This window comes from Neomonachus schauinslandi, chromosome 6, assembly GCF_002201575.2.
Source record: "Neomonachus schauinslandi chromosome 6, ASM220157v2, whole genome shotgun sequence".
NCBI lineage: Eukaryota > Metazoa > Chordata > Mammalia > Carnivora > Phocidae > Neomonachus > Neomonachus schauinslandi.
This window is the reverse complement of record NC_058408.1, coordinates 100,600,907-100,628,538: the sequence shown is the minus strand read 5'-3', so window position 1 is coordinate 100,628,538 and position 27,632 is coordinate 100,600,907. Positions and strand designations below refer to the sequence as shown.

At 57.2% G+C, this 27,632-nt stretch overlaps 1 protein-coding gene across 2 annotated transcripts; it reads left to right on the top strand.

Annotated features, from left to right (window-relative positions):
* The first annotated feature begins 93 nt into the window (after positions 1-93).
* SPOCK2 (SPARC (osteonectin), cwcv and kazal like domains proteoglycan 2) lies at positions 94-23,203 on the top strand. 2 transcript variants are annotated; one of them, XM_021699764.1, is made up of 11 exons: positions 94-562; positions 14,085-14,093; positions 14,418-14,463; positions 14,726-14,840; positions 16,143-16,257; positions 18,135-18,249; positions 18,637-18,756; positions 19,213-19,431; positions 21,024-21,086; positions 22,516-22,653; positions 22,804-23,203. In XM_021699764.1, the coding sequence occupies exons 1-11, from the start codon at positions 374-376 to the stop codon at positions 22,947-22,949; spliced, it is 1,275 nt and encodes a 424-aa protein (XP_021555439.1). In that variant the 5' UTR covers positions 94-373; the 3' UTR covers positions 22,950-23,203. The 2 variants fall into 2 exon arrangements, with proteins under 2 accessions (XP_021555439.1, XP_021555440.1); XM_021699765.1 differs by lacking the exons at positions 14,085-14,093; positions 14,418-14,463; positions 14,726-14,840; ... (5 more) ...; positions 22,516-22,653; positions 22,804-23,203 and adding an exon at positions 1,860-1,903 and having other exon boundaries at positions 94-566.
* The last annotated feature ends 4,429 nt before the right edge of the window (positions 23,204-27,632 follow it).

Genomic DNA, 27,632 nt, shown 5'->3' with positions numbered 1-27,632 from the left:
TCCTTTTTTTTTTTTTTTTCCGTTTTCTTTTTTTCCTTTTTTTTTTTTTTTTTTTTTTTAAACCAGGTATGATGATGTCAAACGTGATGCTGATGCTACAGTTACAGACACGGCCCCTGCTGGCGCAGCCTCTCTGATTCTCTCTCCCTCTCCGCGTCCAGCGCTGGGCTTTTTCAGACAAGTGCATCTCCTAACCAGGTCACATTTCAGCCGCGACCCACTATCCGTCTGTCACCGGAGTCAGACCGCAGGAGGAGGGCGGAGGAAGACGACGGCGTTTGCTTCGCCAACCGCGGGGTGGGAAGAAGGACATTAAAATCCTGCAGAAGTCAAGACCACCCCGCACCCAGCTCCCGGTCGGACCCTGACCACGATGCGCGCCCCGGGCTGCGGGCGGCTGGTGCTGCCCCTGCTGCTCCTCGCCGCGGCCGCCCTGGCCGAAGGCGACGCCAAAGGGGTCAAGGAGGGCGAGACCCCCGGCAATTTCATGGAGGACGAGCAATGGCTGTCGTCCATCTCGCAGTACAGCGGCAAGATCAAGCACTGGAACCGCTTTCGAGACGTGAGTCTGCAGGGCCGCGAGGGCCAGGGGCGCGGGTTTGGGGAGGAAGGCTCGGAGCGGAGCCCCGGGCGCCGGGAGCGGTGGCGGCACGTCGCAGCCAGCCGCCCCGCAGCCCAGCCGGCTGACCGCACCGAGAGTAAACAACGCGCACCCACCCGCTGCCGCCAGCCGTCGCCGGCCCAGCTCGGCGCCCCCTCCTCGAAACCGCCCCACCAGGCCCGGGACCCCAAGCCCTAGAGCCGCCCCGGGCGAGTCCCGGGCAAGGAGTTGCTCCGGGGGCGCGCGCTCCAGACGCGGTCTCCACTGCAGGTCGGGCGCCGAGAGGGGCGCGGGATGCAAGTGGGGGTGCAGGGCGGGAGGGGTGGGGACCCTGGCTGCGGCCGAACCCCCGACCGGCTCCCCTCCTTTTTTGGTGGAAAAAAAAAGAGGCCCCCAGGCCTGCCCCCAGCCGGGTGGATGCTGCAGGCTCCACATACGGGGCACTGCAGAAGGGGCAGGTCTGGGTGCGGCCGGCCGGTAGGTAGCATCGTCTTGCGCGAGTGCCCTCTATTCCCACCTTGGGCTTTGGGGGAGGGAGGACAGAAGGGGACAGAGCCCTTGGCTGGGGCTTTGAGTTGGGGATGGGGGGAGGTGTCCTAGCAGTCCTCATTAGGCGACATGGTGAAAGGCGTGTCCATGATTGGGGGCAGGCGACGGCAGTGAAAATAGCTGAGGCCACCTCCGGGTGGCCACTAGAGCCAGGTCTGGGGTCCCCGTGCAGAGTGGCGCGAGATCATGGAGGTTGGTTTTCCAGGAGCAACCTTTCGTGGGGGAGCCGGGCCTAGAGAAGGCAGAAGCTCCGATCCGGAGGAAAGACTCCGCAGCCCCGTGGGCTTGAAAAGCAGAGGGGAAAGCCCAGGAGCTGGGTCTGGGGTCCCTTTGGGGACGGGGACGCCTGCCCGAACCCTGGCTTAACCTTGGGCCGAACCTAGCCTGGTGGGGGTTGGGGAGGCGGCTGCGGACTAGCCGGGCTTGCTGCAGCACTTTGTTTACGAGCACCTGTAGATCAGAGGGGAAACCGGAGGCTGCGTTCCCAGAAGGGGGAAGTAGGAGCTGGGGTGGGGGGTAGGGGGGGCGGGTAGCAGAGGGCGTGGCTGGAACCCAGAGAAGGGGGCCGGGTGTGAGGTGGAGGATGGGCCCGGATGTGGATGCACCGGAGGAGAAGAAGGCTGGTCCTGGCCACCTAGTGCTCTCAGATGCCTGCCAGTTCCCAGAGAGCCTCTAATACGACCCCAATTCTCGTTTTTCATTTGCCAAGTTCCCTCATCAGGCCCACCTGGTACAACACTGGCCACACCGTGACCTTTCTCATCTTCTCTTAAATTGTGTGCATGCAGAAGTTCCTTAGAAATGTGTTTAGGGGCGCCTGGGTGGCTCAGTCGTTAAGCGTCTGCCTTCGGCTCAGGTCATGATCCCAGAGTCCTGGGATCGAGCCCCGCATCCGGCTCCCTGCTCAGCGGGGAGCCTGCTTCTCCCTCTCCCACTCTCCCTGCTTGTGTTCCTGCTGTCGCTGTGTCTCTGTCTCCGTCAAATAAATAAATAAAATCTTTAAAAAAAAAAAGAACGAAATGTGTTTAAAACGCACATACTTCATATGCTCTCCAGCAAAATGATGGGAAAAGGCAGAGATATGGATCTTTTTGTTATCGTGAGACAAGTGACAGTTTCTCTTCAAAGTCTAACCGGTAGGTTGTAATTCATCAGAAAGGATTGCATGCAGCCAGGTCATCTGGGGCAGAGGGGCCTGGGCGCCAGTGTAGGCAGTTTGCCCCACCCACGGCTGGTCCCTGTAAGGGAGGCAGGAGTCCCTGCAAGGCCTTTTCCGAGGCCCCAGCAGGCCCAGCACAGATTAGCTGCAGTCTCCTGCCCCTGCCTGGGAAGCAGCCCCACCACAGCAGCGAGGGGGCGGCAGCAGGCTGGTCCATCCCAAATCCATGTGTCACCGGTCCAGGCCTCCCTCTGACTAGCCGGCTGTTTGATCTTCCAAAGTGGGACTGGTGAAGGTCAGAGGGAAAAGAAATGCTTATCAGAACAGTAAAGGTTTAAAAATAAAGATGCCTCCCCATCTCCCTTTCTCCACCTGCTTCCAATAGCCAACTCTGTAGGTGAGGATAAATAACTGACTGCTTGACCCCCTGGCACAACGCTGCCCACCTGTCTCCCTGTATTGGTGCCAGTCATTTCCTCCTTCCTCCCATGCTCATCAGAAGAAAGGATAGGATTCACCCCATAGGATTCATGGAAAGCTTTAGGGTATGTATTAATTTGGGTGGCCTCAGGCTTTTATAGGGCAGATGTCCTCTAAAACCCCATTTAAGGTAGCCTTGGCTGCGGGAAGACAGGATCAGGGAGAGAGGAGGCCAGGGAAGGCTGGGCAGGAGGGTCTGGCTCTGGGGATCCATTGGCAGCTTCTGCAGAAGGGCAGGAGGCTGCTAGCTCAGAGCCACTGCATTGCACAACTCTAGAGGTGCCACAGTGTGATGGTGCCCCCTGGAGTTGTGCGGTGCTCACACTGTCTACAGGGACTCTGCCAATACTACGGACACTTCTCATCCCTCCTCTGTTAGTAGACGCCCCACTTTCTACTCTAAAGCCCGAAGGCCCTCTCGTTGGGCACAGAAGCAAGCATAGGGCTTTATATACATTTCATCAGGCTAGCTTTCTTGAAAATGTGTTCCTTGGATCCTCAAAGGGGAGATGGACGTCCTTTTGAACCTCTAAGGTGTTGCCAGGTTGTACCAGAACCTTGTTCATAACCACAAAATGGCGCAGGCCCCCAGTTTGCCTGAGTAGAAGGGAGGCAAGAGGAGTGGAATGTTCTTGGGCATAGGATGGAGGAGTCAGTACTGTAGGTTAGGGGCATGTCTCATTAAATGGTGCTGACTGAATTGAGGGGGGAAGATGGAGGGCATCATGTGGAAGAGGTCAGGAGGACAAAGAAGAAGAAGAAAGCGTAGGCAGGTGCTCCAACCTGGAATTGGTCTGAGCTGGTTAGGGGGGGAGTTGAGTTTAGCATTCTTTCTCTGAGCGCTAGGATTATAGGGAGGCAGGATTTACCAGCAGAGTAATCCTCCCCTCCAGTGGGTGCAGGGTTGCGCATCCTGTGCTGGGGTAGATTTCCTCTAATGCCCAGTGCCTCGTGCCAAGGAGGAGAGAATTTCATGCCAGAGGAGAAGGGGAGGTTGTGATCTAGCTGTGCCCTCCCCTGGGCAGGCCTGGGCCTTTCAGAGGCCTGCTCCCCGGGGCTATTATCTCCGGCTTCACTCCCTGCAGAACCGGGTGGGACTTGACTGCTGGTCTTCAGAACAGAGCATCCAGGGCCTCGTAGATAGAGACGGACACGTGAGAGGAGCCAGGCCCATTACACAGCATTCTTCCGGGCAGGCTCCAAGAGCCGGGCGAGGCAGCACTGAATGTTCTTTTTCTTCTTGGCTCTTCTTACCTACTTTGTACTCCACTTCCATTAAAATTTCATGAGATTGACGGGCGTCTCGCACGGTGCCTGGCCCCCAGGAGGCACGCAGTTAACGTACGTTGAATCACTGATTGCAGTGAGCGCTGGCTTACAGCTGGGGTCCCTGCAGTAAACACGTCCCTGCATCATCTCTCGTGCCCCTCAACCACCCTATTTATCATTCGTCATGATCCATGCATTCCGCGGTTGAAGAAACGAAGGCGCAAAGAAGTTAAGTAACATACCGCAGGGCCGAATAGCTAGAAAGTGGCCGAATTGGGATTTAAATCCAGGTCATCTGGTTCAACTCTGCTTTTCAGGGCACTCGAGGCCTAACCCTTAGGGACAAATGGGAAGGAAGAGTCTACCCTGAAGAACAAAGTCTACCCCAGCTTGTGCCCTTGGAGCCTCAAGGTTGCCCTGGGCTGGAGCAGCACCTCTTAGGAAGGTGGGCCAAAGCCCTCAGTGTCTTCAGCAGCCCGCCACCAGCCTGCTCCCCACCCCTTACCCTAGCAACACCCCAAAGGCAGCTCTCTACCCAGGAGAGGCAGGAGTGCGGTGTGCTGGGAGAGCCCTGACCTGGGAGCTGGAAGGCCTGGTGCGGGTTCAGGCTCTGCCACTGGCTGGCCACATGATGCCAGGGACGTTGCCTTCCCTCTCCGGCGGGCAAGGAGACCAAAACGGATGCGTCAGCATGGAGGCCTTTCGTCACAGGGCTGGAGGGCATCCATTTCAGGCAGGACTCCCCAGCCCCAAGCCCCCACAGAAAGCTACCCGATGGACCATCATCTCTGGGGCTGGCCCCCACCGCGCCTCAGTCTCCGTGAGAAAGACACTGATGTGTGTTCCCTCATTCCCTGCAGATCTGAGCATCTCCCCTGCACGAGGGGCTTCACCTTGATCCTGGGGCCTGGCCCGGGAGAGTAGTGCTTGCTGGCTACTCATGACTCTCAGATTTTTATGATCACCAAGTAAGCCAGTAACAAGGTTTAGCCACAAAGGGGCTCCCTTCTCCCCGCCCCTCCCCTGTCCCCATACCACACACCCAAACCAATGCAAGTGTGGGAATGAGCAGCACAGATGTTTGTAAGTGTGGGTGCGTGAGAAGAACCCCAAACTGGGTCAGAATGGATTCCATAACTGGGGCTTGGGGATGGGAAGGTGAGTCCTTCCCTGGCATCCTCCTCCATTCTGATTTTGAATCCTCTCCCAGCGGGAAGGTCTGGCATCTCCCAGAGCCGTGTCAGCATGGTGAGGGACTCTTGAACACCCAGCAGGGCTCCAGCCTTGGGGAGAGAGGGAGGGAAGAGCACTCTTTACCTGGAGAGGCTGTTGTGTGGTCCTCTCACCTTCCAGGCAGGCTGAAGAGGGTGGAAGATCAACACCACCCCCTCCCATTCTCCAGAAGGTCAGAGGCTGTCTGGAAGACTGGAAGAGCTCTCTCCTACCCCATGACCCAAGGGCCCTGGGAGAACACTCAGCTTGTCTTCCTCAGGAGAGGACAGAACTAGCTGTGTGACCTTGTGAGAGCCACTTCACGTTTCTGGCCCTTGATTTTCCCAGGGGCTTAATCGGCTGGCTGAACAGAAGCCTCTACAGAGCCCTTAGCGTTCTATGACTGCAGGAAGATGGTACTAGAGCCAGTCCACAGCCTCTTCACCTGCAGACATACCCCCCCCCACCCCTTCCACAAGCTGGGCAGTGGGCAGCACCAAATCAGGATAGGGTGTATATTAGCCAGAGATAGGGAATGCTGAGGAATGGGGCCTAATGGCATCTTGGGGCGAGCACAAGGAGATCGTCATCCTACCCTGCATAGGTTTCCCTGCAGGTGTAACATGGTCTTCTTTGGGTGTGGATGCACCACTGTAGCTCACTAGGCCCAGCTGCGGGAGGTAGGGCGATGTGGTTCTGGAAATGGGACAGCCTCTTAGCTCCTAAGGGCTCAACCAGCGTTCATTGCAGGTATAAGCCCCTCCCCCGGGTTCCTGCGGTATTTATTGGTCAGAAAGTCGTTTGGCACACCTTAGTGCTGCCTCGGGGCCTCACTTACACTTGCACTTGTATCTGGAGAGTGCTCCGACTGGTATTTTAATGTGTGCTTAGCACGTTCCTCCCATAGTTACTAAGCCCCTGAGGGCAGGACCTGGGGTTAGACTACTTGTGTACCTTACCTCCCTGTCCTTGGAGCATTGCACAGGCTGTGTGTGCACACTGTAGGCGCTCAAGATAAATGCATGCATTATGGAATGTGCCAGAAAGGATCTCAACTAACTCGTCCTGTAATCTGGGGAGATCTCTTTGCTCTTTCTGGACCCTGAAATGTGGAGACAGTCAAACTAGAACCCTGGCACCCTGACTCTCCAGTGATTCATTTGTAGGATAAGGGAGTGAATGACATCTTGAAGGAAGGTTGTCCCCTCGCTGTTCTTCCGCCCCTGTGTCTGTGGGCCTGGGCCTGGCTGCAGCCAGCTTCCCCCTTTCTGCCTCCCACTCATCCTCAATATGCCTACGGAGCAATCCATCCACCTATCAGGCCTGGGAATAGGTAAGCACAGGACTCCCGCAGGTGGAGAACGGATTCCCCAAGGCGGGGCACCCTGCCCCTCCAGCTCCCTTCATCAGAAAAGAGGTCAAGGCTTCACTCAGCTGGAAGGACAAGCCAGGCCTGGCCAGTGCCTTACCCCTGCCTGAATGCAACCCTCTGGCTCGTGTTCCCTTGCACAGGCTGGAGCACATAGAAGAGTGTGAACTTACTCAGGTTCTTTCCCCCCTATCCTCAGAGTTCTCGGTTTGCAAGAGCTGGGAGAGTAGAACTGTGCAGCATCGGCGGCACTAAGCCCCTACCTTTTCCAGACGGAGACGCAGACCCAGAGAAGTGCAGGCACCCAAGAACCCTTCTCCCTTCTCAGCCCAGGATTCTTTCCCCGCACCATGCCTGTGTTTCCGCAGAGGTTTAAATCCTTAATCTGGGCTTTAAATCCTGCCTCCCCACTCATGTTCCAGAAGGGAAAACAAGGTCTCAAGGCAACTCAGAATAGAATTTCAGGCCCCATCTCCCTGTTCTCTGCCCTTTATGGCCCCCTGAGGCTGCTGCTTAGAACCAGAAACCCAAGGAGGGTGGGGAGGTGGATGGCTGAGATGCCCCGAGTAGGGGAGAGGTCAAGCCCATGGAGTGGGGGCATTGCTGCTTGCATACCTGAGGCCAGGGGAAGCCCCTGGCATGCTGGGAGTGATAAGCACATTTTTGCCCTCCAAGGAAATTCCTCCAAGGGGTGGGGTGGGGGGGGGGAGACCGAGAGTCTCCCAGATGCCTGTCTCCTTCTGTTTGTGCAGGCCTAACCCAGAGCGTCTGCCACCCCCTCCCAGAGGGGGACAAATATTTAACAACTGCCCCTGTTTTCACGTCCTCCACACGGCGGCCACAGCCTCCTCAAGGTGCCTTCTGCCTGGGCATGTGACGGAGGTGTCTGTCCTCAGCTGAGAAGGAGCCTAGATGGCCCCCCTTTGGCCCCTCCCCATTCCTTTCTGGGCTGCTCCCTCCGTGCTCCTCTGGCTGTTGGCAGGGAGGGACGAGAGAGGCCCAGCCACAAGTGCCCCTACTCCTGGGCCTTCCCCCTCCAGGGGCCTGGGCTCCATCGGAGGCTCCCTCGCCTGAGGAATGAGGCAAAAATAATGCCGGGCACAGGGCCTTTCAGAGGTTGAGAGAGGCCTGGCCCACTTCCATTGTTAGAGGTTCCTGATCTAGTAAAAAATGAAGAAATGCCATAGCAAGATTGCAAAAGTTGTGCTTTATTGAAAGTCTCATGATGAACATCTCGTCCTGTTGGTGTGCCTCTGTCTCATTTGGTGACAATGTCAGAAGTCTATACTGGAGGGCCCTGATGACCGTGAGATCCCAAAGTGCCTCTGGCCCAGCCCTCCCTGAGGCTCCCACCGTGTGTGCCAAAGAACCCAGGCTTCGGTGGTCTGGTTTGGTGGCTTTTGAAGTCTAGAGCTTCATAGTTCATCCAGTCCTCTGAGACATTGCCCTGGGTCCCTCCACAGCTCAGGGAGGAAGGCAAGGGAGTCAGCCCGTTTCATAGATGAGGAAGTGGGGCCCGGGGGCCCGGTCAGGGCAGTACTGGAGCCTGCAGACTTGCTGGCAGAGGCAAGGCCAAACGGGGACCCCATGCCCTGATTCCGGACAGTCTCCCCATCACACTGTGATGCAAAGAGGCAGCGGAGGTTTGCCCAGGTGCTCTTAGTCCAATCAATCAGGCCTTGAGGGGCTGCTCTTCTTTGGCTACAATCACTGCAGGGTCCCGTCCTCCTCAGCAGATGGAGAGGCTGGGAGGGATTGGGTTAATTCAAGCTGTGAAGTGAGCGGGTGATTTGGGTGCTAATTAAAATGACAGGAAGTAAACAGCGCTTGGAAACACCCAGCATGTGCCCCCTAAGCCCGGCTAGGCCTGCGCGCTTGCCACCATCTCTCCCCCAGCTTGGCACAGTGGGCCCCGTCTCCATGGCAACCGCGCTGAGCCGCAGAGATCAAAGCAGGAGATGGGTGAGCTCCAAACCAACCAAACCAGGGGCTTAGGAAGGGGTTTCTGGGAAGCGCCTGGGGAAGGCGGTGTCCAGGTGTCTTTCCCCGCCATAGCCAGCCCCTCCTCTGGCTCCAGGACGCCCTGCTGAGGGCTTGGAGCAGAGCTGGTGCGGTGGGCGGAACCACCCCCAAGCTGGGATCGGACCTCTGGGTCCAGCCCCTGGCCTGGGACTTTCCTCATCCGCTAAAGTTTATGGGTTTATGGAGCAGCCCGGAGCCCTGGTTAGGGACACAGATTCTGGAATCACAGTGCTGGGGGTGCTAGTACTCTTCTGCTGTGCAATTGACATGTGATCCTGCATAAGTCACTTCACGTCTCCAAGCCTCGGTGTTATCATCTGAGAAGTGGGGATAACAATAGTAATTTTTCTCTTGGGGTTGTTGTAAAGAGTACCAGAGCCAATGAATATAAAGTGCTCAGCATGGGCGCCTGGGTGGTTCAGTTGGTTAAGCGACTGCCTTCGGCTCAGGTCATGATCCTGGAGTCCCGGGATCGAGTCCCGCATCGGGCTCCCTGCTCAGCAGGGAGTCTGCTTCTCCCTCTGACCCTCCCCTCTCTCATGCTCTCTCTCTCTCTATCTCATTCTCTCTCTCAAATAAATAAGTAAAATCTTTAAAAAAAAAAAATAAAGTGCTCAGCACAATGCCTGCCACGTGGTAATTGCTGAAAAGATGTTAGCTGTTATCAGCAGTATTTTTACTATGGGCTAGGTGCTGGGCATAGACGGATGAATTTTATAGGGTGTCTGCCCTCCAGGAACTGGCCATCTCAATCGGCGGAAGCAACAGCATTGTGTGATGTAAGTGGGACAATCGGCCTGAAGGAAAGCTGGGCTTGGGGCTGCGTTAGGGAAGATGATGCCCGAGCTGGGTTTTGAAAGATGAATAGAAGTCCTGGAGCTGGATGCAGATACACATCCCACATGAGGAAGAAGGCTGTGCCGAGGTCTGGCCATGCTGAAGCCTCTGCTGGAAGGACATGGGGCTGGCATAGCCAGGAACAGATCGGGAGAAGATGGACTTTCTTCTGTAGGTGACAGGAAACCAGTGAGGGTTTTTTTTTTTTTTTTTTTTTTAAGATTTTATTTATTTATTTGACAGAGAGAGAGAAAGAGAGAGAGAGCACAAGCAGGGGGAGCAGCAGACAGAGGAAGAAGCAGGCTCCCCGCTGAGCAGGGAGCCAGATGCAGGACTCCATCCCAGGATGCTGGGATCATGACCTGAGCTGAAGGCAGACGCTTAACCGATTGAGCCACCCAGGCGCCCCAGTGAGGGTTTTGAAATATAATATTTATTGTAGTTTTTCCCCTTCATTAGAAAGTAAAACATGTTCACTGGGCCACCTGGCTGGCTTGGTCGGTAGAGCATGTTACTCTTGATCTTGGAGTTGTGAGTTCAAGCCCCGCGTTGGGCCTAGAGCTAACTTAAAATTTTTAAAAAATATATAAAAATTAAAAAAAATAGAAAGTAAAACATGTTCACATTTTAGAAAATTTGGAGAATTGGGAAAAGGCAGAAAGATGTCAAAATTCTCTATTTCTGTCCCCCGGAGGAAATCACCATTAATTTTTTTGGTATGAATCCTTTGTACCTACTAACCTTTAAGATTTTTTTCAAAAATGAGAGTGAAGTATATTCAGTGAAGGGTTTTAAGGTCAGGATTGTGTCTGGAAGGATCCCTGCAGCTGCAGCGATGTGGAGGACAAAAGACAGGGAGACCCCCCGGGGACACCACAGACTTGAGGCCCTCACTGGCAAGGCGGGAGGGGGAGGGGACCCAATGGGGGGAGGGCCGGTTGGGGAGAGCCGGGTGGGGTGGACAGGATGTGGGGATGATAAGGGCAGCCTTGGCCTCACTCTTGTCAGCTTGGAGAGGGTGCTGTGATGAGCACTCCAGGGGAGAAGGCCGGGAGCCCGGGTTCCAGTGAGTCAGCCTGTGCGTCGCGCACTGAGCATCTGCTCTGTGTGAGAGGGAGGGAGTAGCTGCTCTTTTTCCTCCCCGAGGCCCCATGGTGGAGGTGACGATGCCAGAGGAGATGAAGAGAGCATTTGAGACCTAAGATGCAGAGCCGGCAGGACCCCACCCCTGAGAGCAGCCCGGGACCCGTGGGAGCTCTGGCAGCTCTATCGCCTGGAAGGTGCCACTGGGCTCAGGTGGCTCTGGGCAACAGGCAGTTGAAACGCTCCGCAGGTGATTCTACTGTGCAGCCATTGCTGAGATCCACATGGCACAGAGGAGGGCTCTCCAGCCCAAGGCTGCAGAGTGAGCCAGGCTGAGAGCGGTCTCTGCGTGCAGATTGCTCCCCACCCCTTCTGCACCCCCTTCTCAGTGCAAGACTGTTCCTCTCTGAGTGAGAGAGGCCTCCGCTATGCAGGCCAGGTCAGCCAAGGAATCCTGGCTCGGCTCTTCTTCTGTCTTCTGACCCTTGGCCAGGTGCTCTGCCTCTCTGGGCCTCAGTTTCCTCCTTTTCTATGGGGTTGATCCTACTGGTCCTGCCTGCTTCACCGCAGGACCACTGTGCGGAGCACCGCTGGGCACAGGGGGTGGTCACGGCGGCTGAAACCAACCAGGTAAAATAGATGTGCTCTTTCTTGGCCCAGAAATGCAGATCTCGGCCCAGGACCCACCTTCCCTCTGGCCTGGCCCTCGCTCCAGAGCACTGGAATGGGCTCTTCCGAATCCTTGTTTCTCAGGGGAGGACATGATCGATGGGCAGCAGAGCACGGACAGAACCAGGCCCCCTGTTTCCTGAGAAGACCCTAGTGCCTTTATGGGACCATTTGTCACACTGCTAATAAGCCCACTCGGGTGCCATAAATAGACACCATTGCATTGAAAGGCATTGTTCACACTTGCCAACTAACACCTCCTTTTCAGCTTATAGATGGTGCCTGCCCACACCCGACCTCAGGGGCCCCTAAATGTGTCCCTGGGCTCTGCCCCCATGCTGCCCACAGGACCTCGTCACCCTTCTCCGAGGGATGCCTCAAGGGCGGTTCTCCTCACACCGCACTGGTCTCCGCTGTCCCTGGGGCGGGGAGCGGGGAGCTCTGCCTTTTCCACATGCAGGAGCTTTGCATGGGGCCTCTCCCTGCCCATTTCCTGCTCCTCCACCAAGAGTCCTTGGTCTCTTCTGCTATAACAGCTTTTATTAGGTGAGGGCTTTCTGGACACCAGGTACCCCTGAGACGCCACCTTTAATCTCTGAGGAGTTTCAGGAGATGGGTGCTGAGTTCCTAAAGGTCAAGGTGTGCTGGGAAGGGGAGTGTGGGCACTGTGTGACCCCGGGCCCTCTCTTTTCCTCATCCCCCTCTCTGGCTGGCTGTTCCCACTCTCCTGGAAGCGAGGGCTTCTCGGACATGTCAGGGGCCGGGGTGGGGGGGCGGAAGGCCTGGGCAGAGTGAAAGGTTAGGAGAGAGAGAAAGAGGAGATGGACGAAGAGATGCACAGAAACACACACGAAAGCAAGACAGGGAGGGCAGAACTGGTGCAGCGAGCCCCTTGTGGGGAGAGGTCTGCTGCTCTGTCTGCCCTCCTCTTCCTCCCCAGCCCTGCCTCGCCCTGTCTCTCTCCGTGGAAGAGACAAGAAGGCCAAGCCTGAGGGAGGGCCTTGGCCCCCAGTGTGAAAACTGGGGGCTGCTCACAGAAGTGGGCTTTGTTAACCTCATTTCTGGATAAAAACCATCTGGCATTGGGTGAGCTGCCTCGAAGTGTCCTTGTTTCCTACGCACACCCAGTGTGCACTGTTCCTCACACGTGCGTGCATATGGACATGTGCTCACAGTTGGGACTTGCACACCTGCACATCTACGTGCTCTAGGACATGTGCTCACGGGTGTGCATGTGTGCACCTGGGGCCCTCACGAATGCACACGCAAGGGTACACACGTGGTCACGGCGTGCTCTACCTGGGTGTGATGCCCACTGCCTGCTTGTTCCTGGCCCCTTCCTGGCCTTTGCCCAGGAGGCCGTGTTGATAAAGGCCCTTGTCCCTGCCTGTTCCTCTGATGCTTGTCAACTTCCAGGGGAGATGTCAGTGGCCCCGGAGCCCTTAGGCTTTCAAAGCGCTTGTGGATGCCCTCCTTTGTGCTTGTTGCTGCCCCCATGCGGGAGCGCTCTGGTGCAGCAGCCCCAGGTCCTCTTCTCTGGGCCGGACAGGTGTCTGGCCCGGACAGGTGTCTGGCCCCCTCCCACCCCCACCCCACAGTGTGGCCTCTGCCTCCCATCGCTGCACAGCTCTGATCCTTGGGTGGCTGGGACTCAGGATGAAGGGCGCAGCTGCACGTGGCTCCTCATGGCCCTTGACCCCCCGGCTCCTGGAGCCCCATGCAGAGGAGGCCGGCAGCTGGCTCCTTGGCACAGCCAGATTGCAGTCCCGAGAGGCCGTCCCCTAGCCTGCCTGGTGGAGCTTCCACCCGGAGCGCCCTGGGAGCTGTATGCTGGTTGTCAGCAGCCGCCTCTGCCCCATGAGGGCTAGTGGGGAAACCAGAGGGGGCTGGGGATTTGGTGCCAGGGAGCTAGGCTGGGTGTGAGCTGCTCTGCCTCTGGCCACAGCGGGGTCGTGGGCCCCGGGGAGGCCCCTGTGGCTGGAGCAGGGCGAGCAGCTGTCTCCGGGTGCCTTAGGTCTCGGAGACTGTGTGTTGTGGCCAAAAGGGAGGTCTGTGCTGGGCGTCGGGAGACTGGGGTTCTGAGACACTGGGATCTGGGGTGGGTCACCTCCTGTCTCTGGGCTGTTTGGCCTCTCCCGCACACACAGAGGGCTGGGCCAGATGATCTCCGAGGGCTTTCTCAGGATCTTCTGAATCTGAGGATTTGCAGCTGGGCCATGGGAACCAGGGAAACCAGTGACATTGGGAGGAACCGCGGCCCCCCTTTCTCTCAGTGCACCGTCTGGCCCCTACAGCAAAGTCAGACCTTGAGTGAACAACAGTCCCCGTGCAGTGGAAGAGAGCCCCCCGCCCTCGCCGCACTCACAGGGTGGCCGGTGGTGGGGGAGGGGACTGCCAACGGAGGGACCCTGGCAGAGGGAGAGAGGGGCATTTCTGGGACACTTAGGGCACAGGCGTGAGAACCACTGTTCCCGGGCAGTAGGGGTCCCTTAGACATCTGTCCTAATGGTCGGGCCAGGGCAATGGAGAGATGGGACCTCGCCCTCTCAAAGTCATGCGCCTCACCTCCTGTGCTCCTAGAACCAGCCCTGAGTGGGGCCAGGCCTTAAGCTCCCTGTAGTGAAGACACAGGAATACTGTCGTCCAGTGGGAGGCCATAGAGCTTAGAGGACCGTAGCAATCCGAGAGCATTGCCCAGTGCCTGTGGTCACATGATGAGGCCCGCAGAGCTCTGGGACCACACGGGCTGAGGGTGGGCATCACACTAAAATCCCCATCTCCTTCTCTCCTCCGGCTCCATTTCCCGTGGCCTGCTGCTGCTTCCTGATCCCCAGGAGGTGGAGGTGAGTACTGCCGGGGGGCCCCACACCCCACCCTCCTCTCTTTTCCCTCTCCCTGACTTCTCCTTCCCTGCAGCACCCAGTATGGGATGGAGGGGTAAGGAACATATGGGCGAGGCTGGAATAAGGATTTAGGGGGATAGAGTTCTGGGGGAGCTGCTGGCAGAGCTTGGGGGGCCAGGGGTCATCTGGGTAGCCACTGGGGTGATGGCAGTTAGAACGTGGGAGCAGGTCAAGCCCTCCTCCCTCCTGGCCCTGGAGTTGAGCCTTGGCTCCAGGATCTAACTCAGCCCTTCCCTTCTTCCTCGCCGCCCTGTCCTTCCTTAGGATGACTACATCAAGAGCTGGGAGGACAATCAGCAAGGAGATGAAGGTAACGTGCCCCTCCTAGGTGAGGGACTATGACTGACACCCGTGAACACTTGAGACCCGCCAAGGGCACGTGCCAACCATGGCCTTGGGGGCTCTGTGGGAGCCGGGCCCTGATGGGAGTGGGGCTTCTGGAGCCGAGGAGCTTTGGTTCTCAGGGCTACTGCAGAGAGGAGCTTCTCGGCTCAGAAGTGGGGCTGGGGGCTTCCTGGGCTCTCTGGCACTGATTTCCGGGTGACCTGTGTCCTGGCCCTGTGTCCCGGCAGCCCTGGACACCACCAAGGACCCCTGCCAGAAGGTGAAGTGCAGCCGTCACAAGGTGTGCATCGCCCAGGGCTACCAGCGGGCCATGTGCATCAGCCGCAAGAAGCTGGAGCACAGGTGAGGGGCTTGGGGAGTGGGGGTTCTGGGGGCGTTGCTTAAATAGCAAGGGCTTGCCTGATCATCTCCTATGTGGCAGTTACCTGTTGCTGCAAAATGACCTACCCCGAAACTTTGTGCTTCAGGCAACAAATGTATTATCTCACTCAGTTTCTGAGGGTCAGGAATCTAGAAGTGGTTCTCTTGGATGGTTCTGGCTCAGGGTCTGCCATGAGGTTACAGTCAAGGTGCTGGCCGGGGCTGCATCATTTGAAGGCTGGATTGCTGTTGGCTCTAGTCATAGACTTCTCTCCATAGGGATGCTTGAGTGTCCTCACAACATGGTAGCTGGCCTCCCCTCAGCGAGGCATCCAAAGGAGAGAGAGAACAAGGAGGAAGCCACAATGTCACTTATGATCTAGTCTCAGAAAACATACGTTCTTACTTCTGCCACTTCTCTTTGTTAGGAGCGAGTCTCCAGGGGAAGGGAACTACACTCCATCTTTTGAAAGGAGGAGTGTCAAAGAATCTGTAGACGTATTCTAAGACCACCATGCTATGTGAGATCCATCAACAAGCAGTGTGGGACTCAGGGAAAGGCATCTCCCCTCTCTGGGACTCGGTGTCCATATCCGTAAGACAAATAGGTTGGCCCAGATAGTTTGAGATTCTTTCCAGCTCTGACATGCAACGACTTAATGAAATATTTAGGTTGTAGCTCCTGAGGCTTGCAGAGGAGGGAAAGGTGTTAGCTCCAGCCCAAGGACAAGACCTGCCAGGATCCAAGACCCCTGGAAAAGGTCTCATTTCCCTCCCCTCTCTCCAGGAATCCAGGTTTCTATGTGAACTCTTCCATTTTGTAAATGTTGGTGAATAACTCAAAGCCAAGCACCTTTGGGCGCCAAACAGAATGAGTCTCTGGGCCAGATACGGCCCACGGGCCATCAGTTTGCAACCTCTGATTTGGTGTGACCCCTTATGCAAGGTGCGACTCCTTTTTAAGTATTGCAGTCAGACCCGGAGTTGCTGCCTGAAGGCCCTGCTGGACTCGGTAACCACAGGAGAGGGGTAGCTGGGGGGTCTGCACCCTGCCCAGTCGGCTCCATCCGCCCTTAGGAGCCGGAGGAGGGTCTGGCTGGGGCTGATGGGGAGGGTGGGCAGGGGCAGGGAGGAGGCTTGCAGGTGCTATAGATCACCAGGGCCAGCTTCCTGTTGGAGCCAGTCTCTTGAACCTTCCCTTTGTGTTTCCCTCTCTCATTTTTGCCTCCACCCGCCCCCCCGCCCCCCCCCCCCCGTGCCCTCCCCATCCCTGTCCTCCTGTAGGATCAAGCAGCCTGCCCCGAAGCTCCCTGGAAACAAAGAGACTATCTGCAAGCCCTGTCACGTGGCCCCGCTCGCCTCAGTCTGTGGCTCCGATGGCCACACTTACAGCTCGGTGGTGAGGAGCTCTGGCCCCAGGTGGGGGGCGGGCTGGGGGGCTGGGTTGACACCCGAAGCCATGGGGAGCAGAGAGGACAACGAACCAGGGCCTCTGGCGGGGCTCCCAGGGCTGACACAGGCTGGATGTCCTCGGTCAGTGCATGCGATGTGGCTGACCGTAGAAGGGACTCCGGAGCCCTGGGCTGGGGCTAAGAGTCGGAGCCAGACCCCACCCCCGGCCTGACGCAGGTGCAGGTGGGCAGTGGGGCTTGAATGATGCAGGTGGGCAGGTAACTGCGAGTCAGAGCAAGTGAGGTAAGTCAAGAAAGTACCCAGGGCTCTGGAAGGAAAGAGCCATGTCATCCAGTTGTCGGGGTTGGGGATTGACGGATGGAGCTTTCCACAGGCAGATTTCCACCCAGAGGGGATGGTGTTCACCAGCAAGCACCAGGCATTCTGGGGCAGGAGAAAATAATTCTCCATGAGACAACCATGTGGGAGGGAATGGTGGCTGGGGGGGAGTGAATCCCTACCTTATAGGAGTGTTATGAAGGTTAAGTGAGACATTCATGAAAGCATTTTATAAATTCTAAAGGACCGTAGAAATGCAGGTGCTAATTGTGAATGCTGCTGCTAGCCACCAGGGGTTGAGAGTTGCTTGGTTTTTGGAGGGCACTGTCAGCTAGGGTTGGGTTCTAGGGCTTAGGAACCCTTTCGGGGTGACATGCAGATTTATGAGTCACAGTGTCACAGGCTGTGGGAAAGGGGGAAGTTCACCGGGAGGGGAGAGAGACTGCGCCAGAGGCTGAGGGCAGAAGGTGCACTGGGAGGGGCGCCTGGGTGGCTCAGTCCTTAGGCGTCTGCCTTGGGCTCAGGTCATGATCCCAGGGTTCTGGGATCGAGCCCCGCATCGGGCTCCCTGCTCGGCGGGAAGCCTCCTTCTCCCTCTCCCACTCCCCCTGCTGTGTTCCCTCTCTTGCTGTGTCTCTGTCTGTCAAAAAACTAAATAAAATCTTTAAAAAAAAAAAAAAAAGAAGCTGCACTGGGGAGGCGGGAGGGAGAAGGAGGAGGAGAAGAGTGCTGTCACACAGCCTCAGGGCAGAGCAAGATTTGGGTAGGAAGCTGTGTTCTGAGGGTCACAGAGCTGTCCTTCGGGGAGGTATAGGTCATCAGGAGGTCTGGCTTCCATCCCAGCCCCTTGGCCTTGGGCAAGTCACTGGGCCTCTCTGAGCCTCCGTGTTCTCTGCTGAGCAGCCAGGGACCAAGGGAGATGCTATTAAACAGTACGACCCCTTCTCATTAGCTGTCATCCCACGGGGATGAACCAGACAGGACCAGGGAAAACACTTTAAGGACAAGGAGTGGATGAGACCCTCTCCGAGGCCGGCTTCTGCAAACAGCTGTGGCAGAGGGTTTTTAGTAAAGGCAGGGAGTTAGCAGCTGTGAGCAGAGAGCCGGTGGCTGTTGTCCAGAGAGCCGGGCGAAGCCCATTGGAGGTAACCGTGGAAAGACCACTGAGGGAGGGGCCAGCAGCCAGTTCCCCGGGGACCGGGGGACTGTGGTAAGAAGGAAGATAGGCCAGAGGGCCAGGAGGCAGCTAAATAGGGGAGGTGGGTGGGTGGGGGTAAGGGCGTGGGGGAGACTGGTGTCCTGGGAAAGATAAATGTGCAGAGACGTTAAGCTGGTGCAGACCAGGGTTCATGGGAGCCCCTGAATCCCTGGGAACCCCTTTCCAGGCCTGCTGTCCCCCCAACACTATGTACCTTTGGCCCCCCAGAGGAACCTGCTGTCCCTCCTGTCAGATGTGGCTGCCTGGTAGGCTCGAAGTACCCCCCTACAAGTAGCCATGGGTGAGCCCCCCCCCAGTCACACAACCCAACCTTTCTTCTCCTGCAGTGCAAGCTGGAGCAGCAGGCCTGCCTGAGCAGCAAGCAGCTGACCGTGAGATGTGAGGGCCCCTGCCCCTGCCCCACAGAGCAGGCCTCCCCCTCCGCCACCGACAGCAAGCCAGGTAATGCTGGTGCTGGGCCCCAGCCAGGCTGGGGGAGCCCTCCATGCCAACATCTCCTGGGGTGCCTCCTTCAGGGCTCTGGGATGCTAAGAGAGGTTCACAGAGCAGGAAGGGAGAAGTGGCGAAAACAAGGACAGGCCTGAGGACCCGTGGGGCTGGAGGGCTTAGGTCTCAGGTACAGGGAGCATGCACTGTGTGGTTTAGTGCTAGGGACTACGGGGGGAGGAAGATGGGAGAGGATGGGAGGGGGCCTTTGATTTCTCACTCCCTTTCCCTCCTGACCACTGCCCAGGGTCTAGCCTGTAGGGCAGCATCCCAAGCTGAGACCATGCTGTGCTTCACCCCACCTTCACCCACGCCCCTTTCTCCCCATTCTGCTGACTGTAGAGACCTGCACAGGTCAAGACCTGGCTGACCTGGGGGACCGGCTGCGGGACTGGTTCCAGCTCCTTCATGAGAACGCCAAGCAAAATGGCTCGGCCGGCAGTGGGGCCAACCTGGCCAGTGGTACAGAAGCTGCTTGCTCTGCCTGGGTGGAGGGAGGGCAATGGGGCGACAGGTGTGCCCTGAGCCAGCCTGCCTTGTGTTCCCTCCTGCCAGACCCTGAGCCTCGAAAAGCGCCTAAACCCTGGAACAAGGAGAGGGAGACTTCAACTAGACTGGAGGGGTTTGGGTTAGCTATTGGAAGAACTTCTACAAGTGGGTGGAAGGAGCTTGAACCCTAAAATGGGTAGCCAAGAGAAGGCAAGAAATTATCTTCCCTGAAGGGCTTTCCAAACAGGGTTTTGAATGGCTTAGGTGCAGTCCTGTGTAGAGGCAGAGGGTCCGACCTTCGGCTATTCTTGAGTTACATTCTGAGCTGCCCTGACCCTGACCCTGAACAGATGGAGAGGTGGAGGGATGGGTGGGCAGATGGGTGGAGTGGTTTACCTTGAGTGTGCCTGAACCTGGCCTTCTCCCCAGGGCTGGACAAGAGCCTGGGAGCCAGCTGCAAGGACTCCATTGGCTGGATGTTCTCCAAGCTGGACACCAGTGCTGACCTCTTCCTGGACCAGACCGAGCTGGCCGCCATCAACCTGGACAAGTATGAGGTCTGCATCCGCCCCTTCTTCAATTCCTGCGACACCTACAAGGACGGCCGTGTCTCCACTGCTGAGTGGTGCTTCTGCTTCTGGAGGGAGAGTGAGTGTGGCCCCTGGCTGGCCCCCCTGCCCCCCACCACAGACCACCCGCCCCCCCCCGGCCCCCCCCCCCCGTTCCCCCACCCCCCCCCCCCCCCAGCTCACCTGCTTCCTGCCCTCTCCAGTGCCTCATCTGTTGGAACCTAGGAAAACCAGCACTTTAACTCCATTCCTTGGCAAGCTCCTTGGTGATCCAGATTTTGTGGGTCCTGAAGCATATGCACGTTGGGAAAGTTAAAACTATAAATGTGAAATTTCTAGGGCCCTTTGGGACCTTGGAGAGGGCTGCTGGGTCCTACAGCTGAAGCCTATTGGCTTCTCAATGATTCCACTTCTGGGCACATCTCACATTATTTACCCCAAATCTGTGATCATCAGCCTTAGAGATAGGACATCATTTGCTAGCTTTCTATATCCTGAACCAGAGATGGGCGTGTGCTTGGAGACCATCCAGGCCAGGCGGCAACCGTCATCAGTGGGGAAACTGAGGTTCCCGGGGGTCAGCGGGCCGGCCGGCCTGGAGGTAGGGGAGGCCCTGGTGCTCCGCCTCGGGTGTCCTGCCTGGTTCCTGCCGCGGTCGTGGGCTAGAGGCAGTACAGCCTCCGCGGCCTGAGGCCCGGCCTTCCTCAAGGGCTCCACCAGAGGCTGGTTTGGGACGTGGGGCAAGGCACTGAATCTTTCCAAGTTCGGTTTCTTCATCCCATTTGGGAGATACCACCTGTGTGGGAGACTGTTGTGAGGGTGAACGGAGAAAATCTGGGTACAGAGCACCGTGTCAACCACAAATCCATCTGCCGGTGTGTGGTGTCTCGGTCACTTTTAGGGACCCTGCCTGCCCCACCTTCTGGCACTTTCACCTTCCGGGTCTTTGGAGCTCATTCTGTCCATTCTGTATAGCAGCCAACTTGGGCAGGAGGTTGGGGACTGATCTCATTTTACCGTTAACCTGGCCTCTCGCTGGGAAGGGCTAGGGACTTCTCACGGTGACAGGTTAGTTAGATTTGGCTGCAATTACATCTGGGCGGCTGCTTCTTTTTTTTTTCTTTTTTTTAAGTAGGTTCCATGCCCAGCGTGGAGCCCAGCACGGGGCTTGAACTCATGACCCTGAGGTCAAGACCTGAGCTGAGACCAAGATTTGGATGTTTAACTGACTGAGCCACCCAGGAGCCCCTCTTTTTGAGCTTCTGTCTATCCTTCCCTCTGGTCTTATGTTTCCCCTTGGGTCTCTCCCCTGGGGAATATGTGCACTCCACCTCCTCTTCTGGATCCTGTGTCCTCATCCCATGAATTCCCAACATCTCAGGGAGCCCTGGGCTTCTCGGGGCACCTCAGTCCATGCCACAGCCATGGAAAGGCCTCCCTCAGTTGGAGCTTTTTTTTTTTTTCTAATCTTGCAGAGCCCCTGTGTCAATTTTTGGGAACTTGGAGGGATCTGTGTATCCCATTACCACTGTGGGGCTTTCCCAAATCAAAGCCCGGGTATTTTCATCTTGCAGAGCCTCCTGCCTGGGCTTCCAAGCCTTGGGGGCCGCTCTGTGAGTCCGACCAGCACTATGGGATGGCCCCCATCAGAGACTGCTTCTCTCCCCACAGAGCCTCCCTGCCTGGTGGAGCTGGAGCGCATCCAGATCCAGGAGGCTTCCAAGAAGAAGCCAGGTGAGGGGGCTGGCTGGGCTGGGCTTGGAGGAGGCAGGGGAGGGGTGCCCCAGGGTCCCCCTGAGGCCTGGAGACTCCAGCCCCTGGGCATTATGGAAGACGCTGAACCCAGAGGAGGCTGTGGCCTAGGAAGACAGGAAAGGGAACTCCCCTCCCATTCTTATCCTCATGGTGGGACAGGATCTCCCAAGCAGCCCCTCAATAAGTGCATTTTAAGCACTCATTTTGTGTCCATCCATTCTGGGTCTGGAGGATGGGATAACAAAAGGTTCCTAGAACCCTCCATTCAATTCACTTCAGTAGGGATGTATGTGCAAAACTCAGGTGAGTCCCCTCTGTAGCAGATGTTCATGTCTGCAGCAAATACTTGAACGTCAGCCCCAGAGGGAACCGTAGACCCGGCCCAGGTCGGAACTGATGGGCGAGACAGACTTGGTCCCTGGTCTCAGAAAGCACACAGGCTACTTGGGAAAACACAACACAGAGGTTGACACACCAAAAAGACAGAACCACCCACGGTCGCTCGTGTACGTGTCGTGCCGAGGGAGAACACCGTGGGTAGAAGTTAGCCTGCGTGTGTGCGACGGCCTCTGGGGGACCTGGTGTTCAAAGGAAGACCTGAGAGATGAGAAGGAGACCGCCACAGGCAGGAGAAAGCTCGAGGTTCTTGGGAAACAGAAAGGAAGGGCCCACATGGCTGGATCATGGTGGCTGAGGGGACAGAGGGCCACGAGGCAGATCCCATGGGACCTTGTGGCGACTTGAGAGCAGCTTGGTATCTAACTGGGCCCACATGACCAGCGCACATGGGACCCAGTGCTGGAACCACCCCACAGAGCCTTGTGGACCGAGAGCCCGGTGGCCTTCGGGGATGGGTGTTAGTGCTCCTTCCGCCCGGAAGCCACGGTCTTCCCTCCTGGAAGCAGTCCTCTCCGGTCTGTGTTCCCTGAGCGTGCTTACTGGGCCTCAGGGTGCCCGTCCTGTAGTGCCTGGAACTGTCATTTCGATGTGTGTCTCACCCGCCTCCCCGCAGGGGCAGAGTCTCTGTCTGCTCTCAGAAGTCTGTCGGGTGGGCAGAGGGGCCGCAGTTCCAGGGCCTGAGGGAGAGCGGGTGGGCCCTGAGGCTGAGAGGAGAAGCCCGGGCGTTGCTGACAGCCGACAGCCCGGCCACAGGATCAGCTGCAGGAGCGAGGGCGTTGAGCGCTGTGACCTCAGGGGGGCAGCTTTTCCCGGCTCCAGTCGGTCGAGCCAGAAGAGATGCTCGCGTCCAGCCCTGGACATCTGGGCTTGTCGGTGGCTGGTACCGGGGCTGGCTGCGCTCTGGTGGGGTCTGGACCCTTGCTCGTGCCCCAGGCTCCAGGGCCACCTCTCCGAAGAGCTCACGCCCCAACGTGCCTGCTTTGACCCTGCTGGTTCCTGTCACATTCAGGAAGCTTCATCCCGAGCTGTGATGAGGACGGCTACTACCGGAAGATGCAGTGTGACCAGAGCAGGGGTGACTGCTGGTGCGTGGACCAGCTGGGCCTGGAGCTGACGGGCACCCGCACGCACGGCAGCCCCGACTGCGGTAAGGGCCCGGCGGCAACGTGGGCGCCCCCCAGCCCCGTGACCTGCCCTGGGAGGGCTCGTGGGGGGCCTGGCTAGGTGCTCCCTGCTGGCAGGGCGGAGAGGCTGCCAGCGGGGTCCTAACCTGCCCCTCGGCTTGTTCCCCTCACAGACGACCTCGTGGGCTTCTCAGGGGACTTTGGGAGTGGTGTCGGCTGGGAGGATGAGGAGGAGAAGGAGACAGAGGAAGCAGGCGAGGAGGCTGAGGAGGAGGAGGGCGAGGCGGGCGAGGCGGACGACGGAGGCTACATCTGGTAGATGGCCCTCGGGGAGCCGTGGCAGGCCAGGGTGCCGATGGCCGGGGGAGACGGGCCAGCAGAGACCTGGACAGAAGCAGGCAGCTTACGCATGGATCCGGAAAATACAGTTGGAAGGACCCTGGCTCCAGCGGGGAGGACTGGATGTGTGAGTGTGCATGGCACGCGTGTGGCCTCTGTGGCCAGGACGTGTGAATGTGTGTGAGTGTGGCATGCGCTGACAAATGTGTCCTTGGTCCACACTGCTCCAAAGACCTCCTTGTTGTTTGCTTTCCATTTATTGTTGGTTTTAAAGTGCACACACCCACACACATACACCCACCACAAGGTCAAAACTGACGAAATGAGATGCCCCCTGCCATGTCCCCAAGCCCCCTCCAAGCCTGTCCCGACACCCTTGGGTTGCCCTGACTGGGGTTTCTTGTCTTGATTGCTCTCCTTGCTTCCAGCCCTGCTTCCTACTGCCCTTGCCTGCCCTCTCCCACCCCCCATTGCAGAGAGGAGGGAAGGCAGGGAGCTGCCTGCTGGCTGGGGTCCTCCTGGAGCCGGGCCAGTGTGGCTGGGACACCCCCACCAGCCTCTGATGACATGGCTGGGACACCGACTACAGTGAGCCCTTTCCCTGGCTGGACTCCCCAGCACCAGAGAAACTCTGCTCTCCTAACCCAAGCCCGTGGGAGCGAGGGTGGCGGAAGCTGAGAGGCTGGGGGAGGGCAAGGCCTGGCCGCCAAGCTGCTGAGGTGGAGCAGAGGGAGGAGGAAGAAGAGTGCAGATCTGGCGGTAGCTCTTAGGAGCGGAGGCTGGGTAGCCCTTGAGTGCCAGACCCTTGAACAGCCCGGCCCCTTCCTCTGGGCCTCAGGTGGGGGCCTGGTCTGGGCTGTTCCCTTGGAGGCAGTGGGCGGTGGTTATGCAGGTGGGTTCTGCCTGGCCTTGTGGGCTCCTGCACTGCGCTTGTTCCCCTGGCCCCCCTGGGAGCCTGAGGATGAGGCAGCAGGTGAAGACGCTGGGTCTCAGCCAGGGGTGTGTGTGTGTGTGTGTGTCTGTGTGTCTGTGTCTGTGTCTGTGTATGTACGCGTGCATCCACCTCCTCTCCCATCCAGACCAATGGGAAGCTTGTCCCTGAGACTTGGGGAGGGAGAAGCAGTGAAAAGCTCCACCTCCCGTGGCCTTTCTCCATCTCTCCTCCAGAGGGCTGCACCAGGCCCATTTCCATCCCCCTCCCCTGCCAGCGCCAGGACCTTCCCTCTTGACCCCTCGGAGGGTCCCCTGAGGCTGCTCTAGTGGAGGGGCTTCTCCAGGCTCCGAAGTGTTCAGGAGTTGTGAAGTCAGAGGGGACAGGACTGGGGCCACACCTCCCTGTTCCCCCAAATCTCCTTACCAGCTGGGAGCCAGGATGGATGAGACCGGGCCCCATGTTTTGGGTTTCTTTTTGTTTTCTTTCCTAATCTGTCCCATTCTCCCCGTTGAAGCAAATTCCTTAACACTTTGGGTGAAGAATTTCTAACCTGGACCTGGGCCTCTGCTGCCCTTCTGTGTGTGGTGAGTGCAGTGTGTGTGTGTGTGTGTGTGTGTGTGTGTGTGTGTGAGCGGCTGTATGTGTATGAATGTGTGTGAGAGCCTGGGGGCCACCCCCCCGGGGGCCTGGGGTGTGAGGAGGGGTAGCTCTGTGGGGACCCCGGGGCGAGGCTCCCTGGACAGGGCTCCAGCCAGTCCCTCCCTGGCTTCTGCAGCATCCCCTAAGTCTGTTGGACCTTATGGAAGAACCTCACCCTATCTGCCCCTTTGACCACACCCCGGAGTCAGCATCTTCCCAGTCCTGTCCTGGGGAAAACAGCGAAACCACAGCTAGCCCCATGAGCCGCTTCTCATCCCGCAGCACAGGGTAGGGTGTCGCGCTGTCCCAGAGCCCCCCATCCCGTCTCCCCGCCCCACCCCCCACGGCTCCCCCTGCCCTCCCTCCTCCTCCCTCTGGCCCCGGCTCAGTTCAAGGAACCGCCCTCTGCTCCCTGAGCAGCCACCCCTCCGAGCTACTTGAAGCTTCCCGCTCTCGCTAGGATTGGAGTCTGTCTGTCTCTTCCCTCTGCCCCAGCTGAGGCTTCTGGAACTGTCACTGGGAGCGGCTATTGAGGAGGCTGGGGCATTCCGGGGTGGGGAGGGGGCAGAGAGGAAGGGGCACCCCTCTCTCACTGTTGCCCTCCCCTCCTGGGGGCACAAGCTCTCTCTGTGTCTCTGGGTCTTCTGGTTGTGCACGTTTCTTATGACCTTGTAAATATGTTGTAGAAAGAAAGCAAAAGGCATTGAATTAGACCCTGGTGGGACTCAGGGGTCCAGCCTTGCCCTGTCTCTGAAGCCCCCACCCTGCTTTTCACCCCACTCTCTGAGACTGAGCTCCCCACCCCCAGAGCTAGGACAAAGCATCTTGTTCCCAGGGGGCTGACAGCCTCCAAGTGACTTCTTGTCAGACAAGCTGCAGGCTTTCTCGTGAGCAGGGTTGCAGGATGGGCCTTCCTTGGCTCCTCGGATTCATGCCCTTGACCAAGCTGCCTGCCACCCAGCTCCTGCCATGTCCCTCTACATGGATATCCTCTCTCCCCTGGTTTAGGCAGGCAGTGGAATTAGGGCTCTGTTGAAAAGAGCTCAACCAAATTTGAAGAGCAGTTTCTTGCCTGGCCCCGGAGCTGCCCATGGCCGCCCCAGGCCTCCTCACCCACGGGTGCTGGGAGAGATGGGTATGTCTAAGATGGCGGAGTTGGAGTTGGAGAGAACAAATGTGCCTTGAGAGACCACTCAGAGGGTTCAGGGTGATGGGGAAGGAGGCACGGCACTCGAGCTCAGGAAGGAGGAAGAGGAAGGCGAAGTTGATGAGGGCACCATGGGGCATCAGGACGGCCCCCTCTTGTCCAACTGGTGCTGTGACTGCAGGTGGTCAGTGGTCACACTTCGTTCCCCACACCAGCCCACCTGGTGTTAGTGGCCACCCATGCGCCTTTCATGAGCTCTGTCTGCTTCCAACTTCACCTCTGAGTGGGTGGGACCCACATGGGAACCCTCCATTTCACCAAAGCCTCACCGCAGCCCTTGGGGAGGACAAGTGGCTAATCTGCTGACACCCGGCACCATCGTTGTGAGGCTGTGGGCTGGCGGGGGTCAAAGGGAAGAGACACCGGGGGTACAAAAGGAGACTCAAGACATCCCGAGGAAGTCCCAAGCAGAGCAAACTGCTTTATAGCCTGAAGCCTACTTAAATTGTGTGATGTGCAATAACTGAGCTTAGAGTTAAGAATTGTGTTCAAGTGCTTGGATTTCCGTCTGTATATTTCAGTGCTGAAATCGTATCTTTCAGTAATTTTAGATGTCTTAAAAAAAATCGAAAAACAAAGTGTTAGACCGTGTGTGTGCATTGATGGGCACTCAAGCGTCCCGTGAGTCACCCCACCCTCTCCCTTTCCCTTGTGCCCTCAGTCCCTCACCCCTAGCCCCCCCTCCACTTGGGGACCCTGCCACGTGTTGTCTTTATCTGCCTATTACTCAGCCTAAGGAAACAAGTACACTCCACACATGCATAAAGGAAATCAAATGTTATTTTTAAGAAAACAGAAAATAAAAACTTTATAAACACCACCCCCTGGCAATGTTCTGATTACTCTTTCCCTCAGTGTCATCTTTTACAAAAATGACATTCTCAGATGCGCTCCCAGCTGCAGACACATGGTCGGCATTCTCCCCCTATGCACCTTCCTATGTGAGACCCCAGAGAGGGTGGGGCTGGGAGCGGGGGCCTGATCTGAGGGGAGAACCAAGAGCAACTTAGAAGAATTTTTGGTATTATTACAAATCTACGTGCATTCTGTATTTGTATATATGCCAGTAAACACATCCATACTGCAGAGCAGAGATCAAACCTTATGCCCTGCTTTTCCTATTTAACTTACTATGAACCTTTCCCCACGTTATTAAAATCATTGGAAGACATGACTTTAATAGTTGCATAGTATTCCATGATGTGGATGTACTTAATGAATTTAATAATTTTCCTATTTTTGGACATTTATATTGTTCCTAATTTCTTGGCACTCTCAACTTTAGCCCTAGAACTTGCCAATCATGACCTTTGGCAAATCATCTGGCAGAGGAAGAGAAGAACTCACCTCACAAGGATTACTTCTTATAACCTGTGGAAGTGCTTTCTAGACAGTGAAAGCCCTGTGTGATGTCAAGTTCACCCCCTCCCCCCTTGCCAGATCACAGCCAGGGCAGGCTCTGCCCGTCTGGCTAGAACAGATCCTAAGGAAAGGGATCCCTACGTTCTGGGGGTGGTTTTCTGCCCCTCCTTCTTTCTCACAGCCACCTGCAAAGGCAGACTTGGAGGTTCAGGAGTCCTCCTGGAAGGATGAATGAGGAAAGATGCGTCTTGCCAAGGGGCTGCTCCCAGCATGCAGGATGGGGAACATGGGTGGAGACAGGGACAGAGGTCTCTGGGAACTGGGTCCCTTGCTGGGCTTGTGGGAACCTGTAGTTTTAGAAATAGAGGACTCATGGGCTGGGGGAGGGCTAGAGGATGGAATCAATCAGTGGGAATGTCTTATATCAGCCTGTGAGGTAGATACTGTTGTTAATGCCCATTTTGTAGATGGGGAAGCTAAGTCTCAGTGGTTTGGTAGCAACCAAGTATATACAGCTAGTG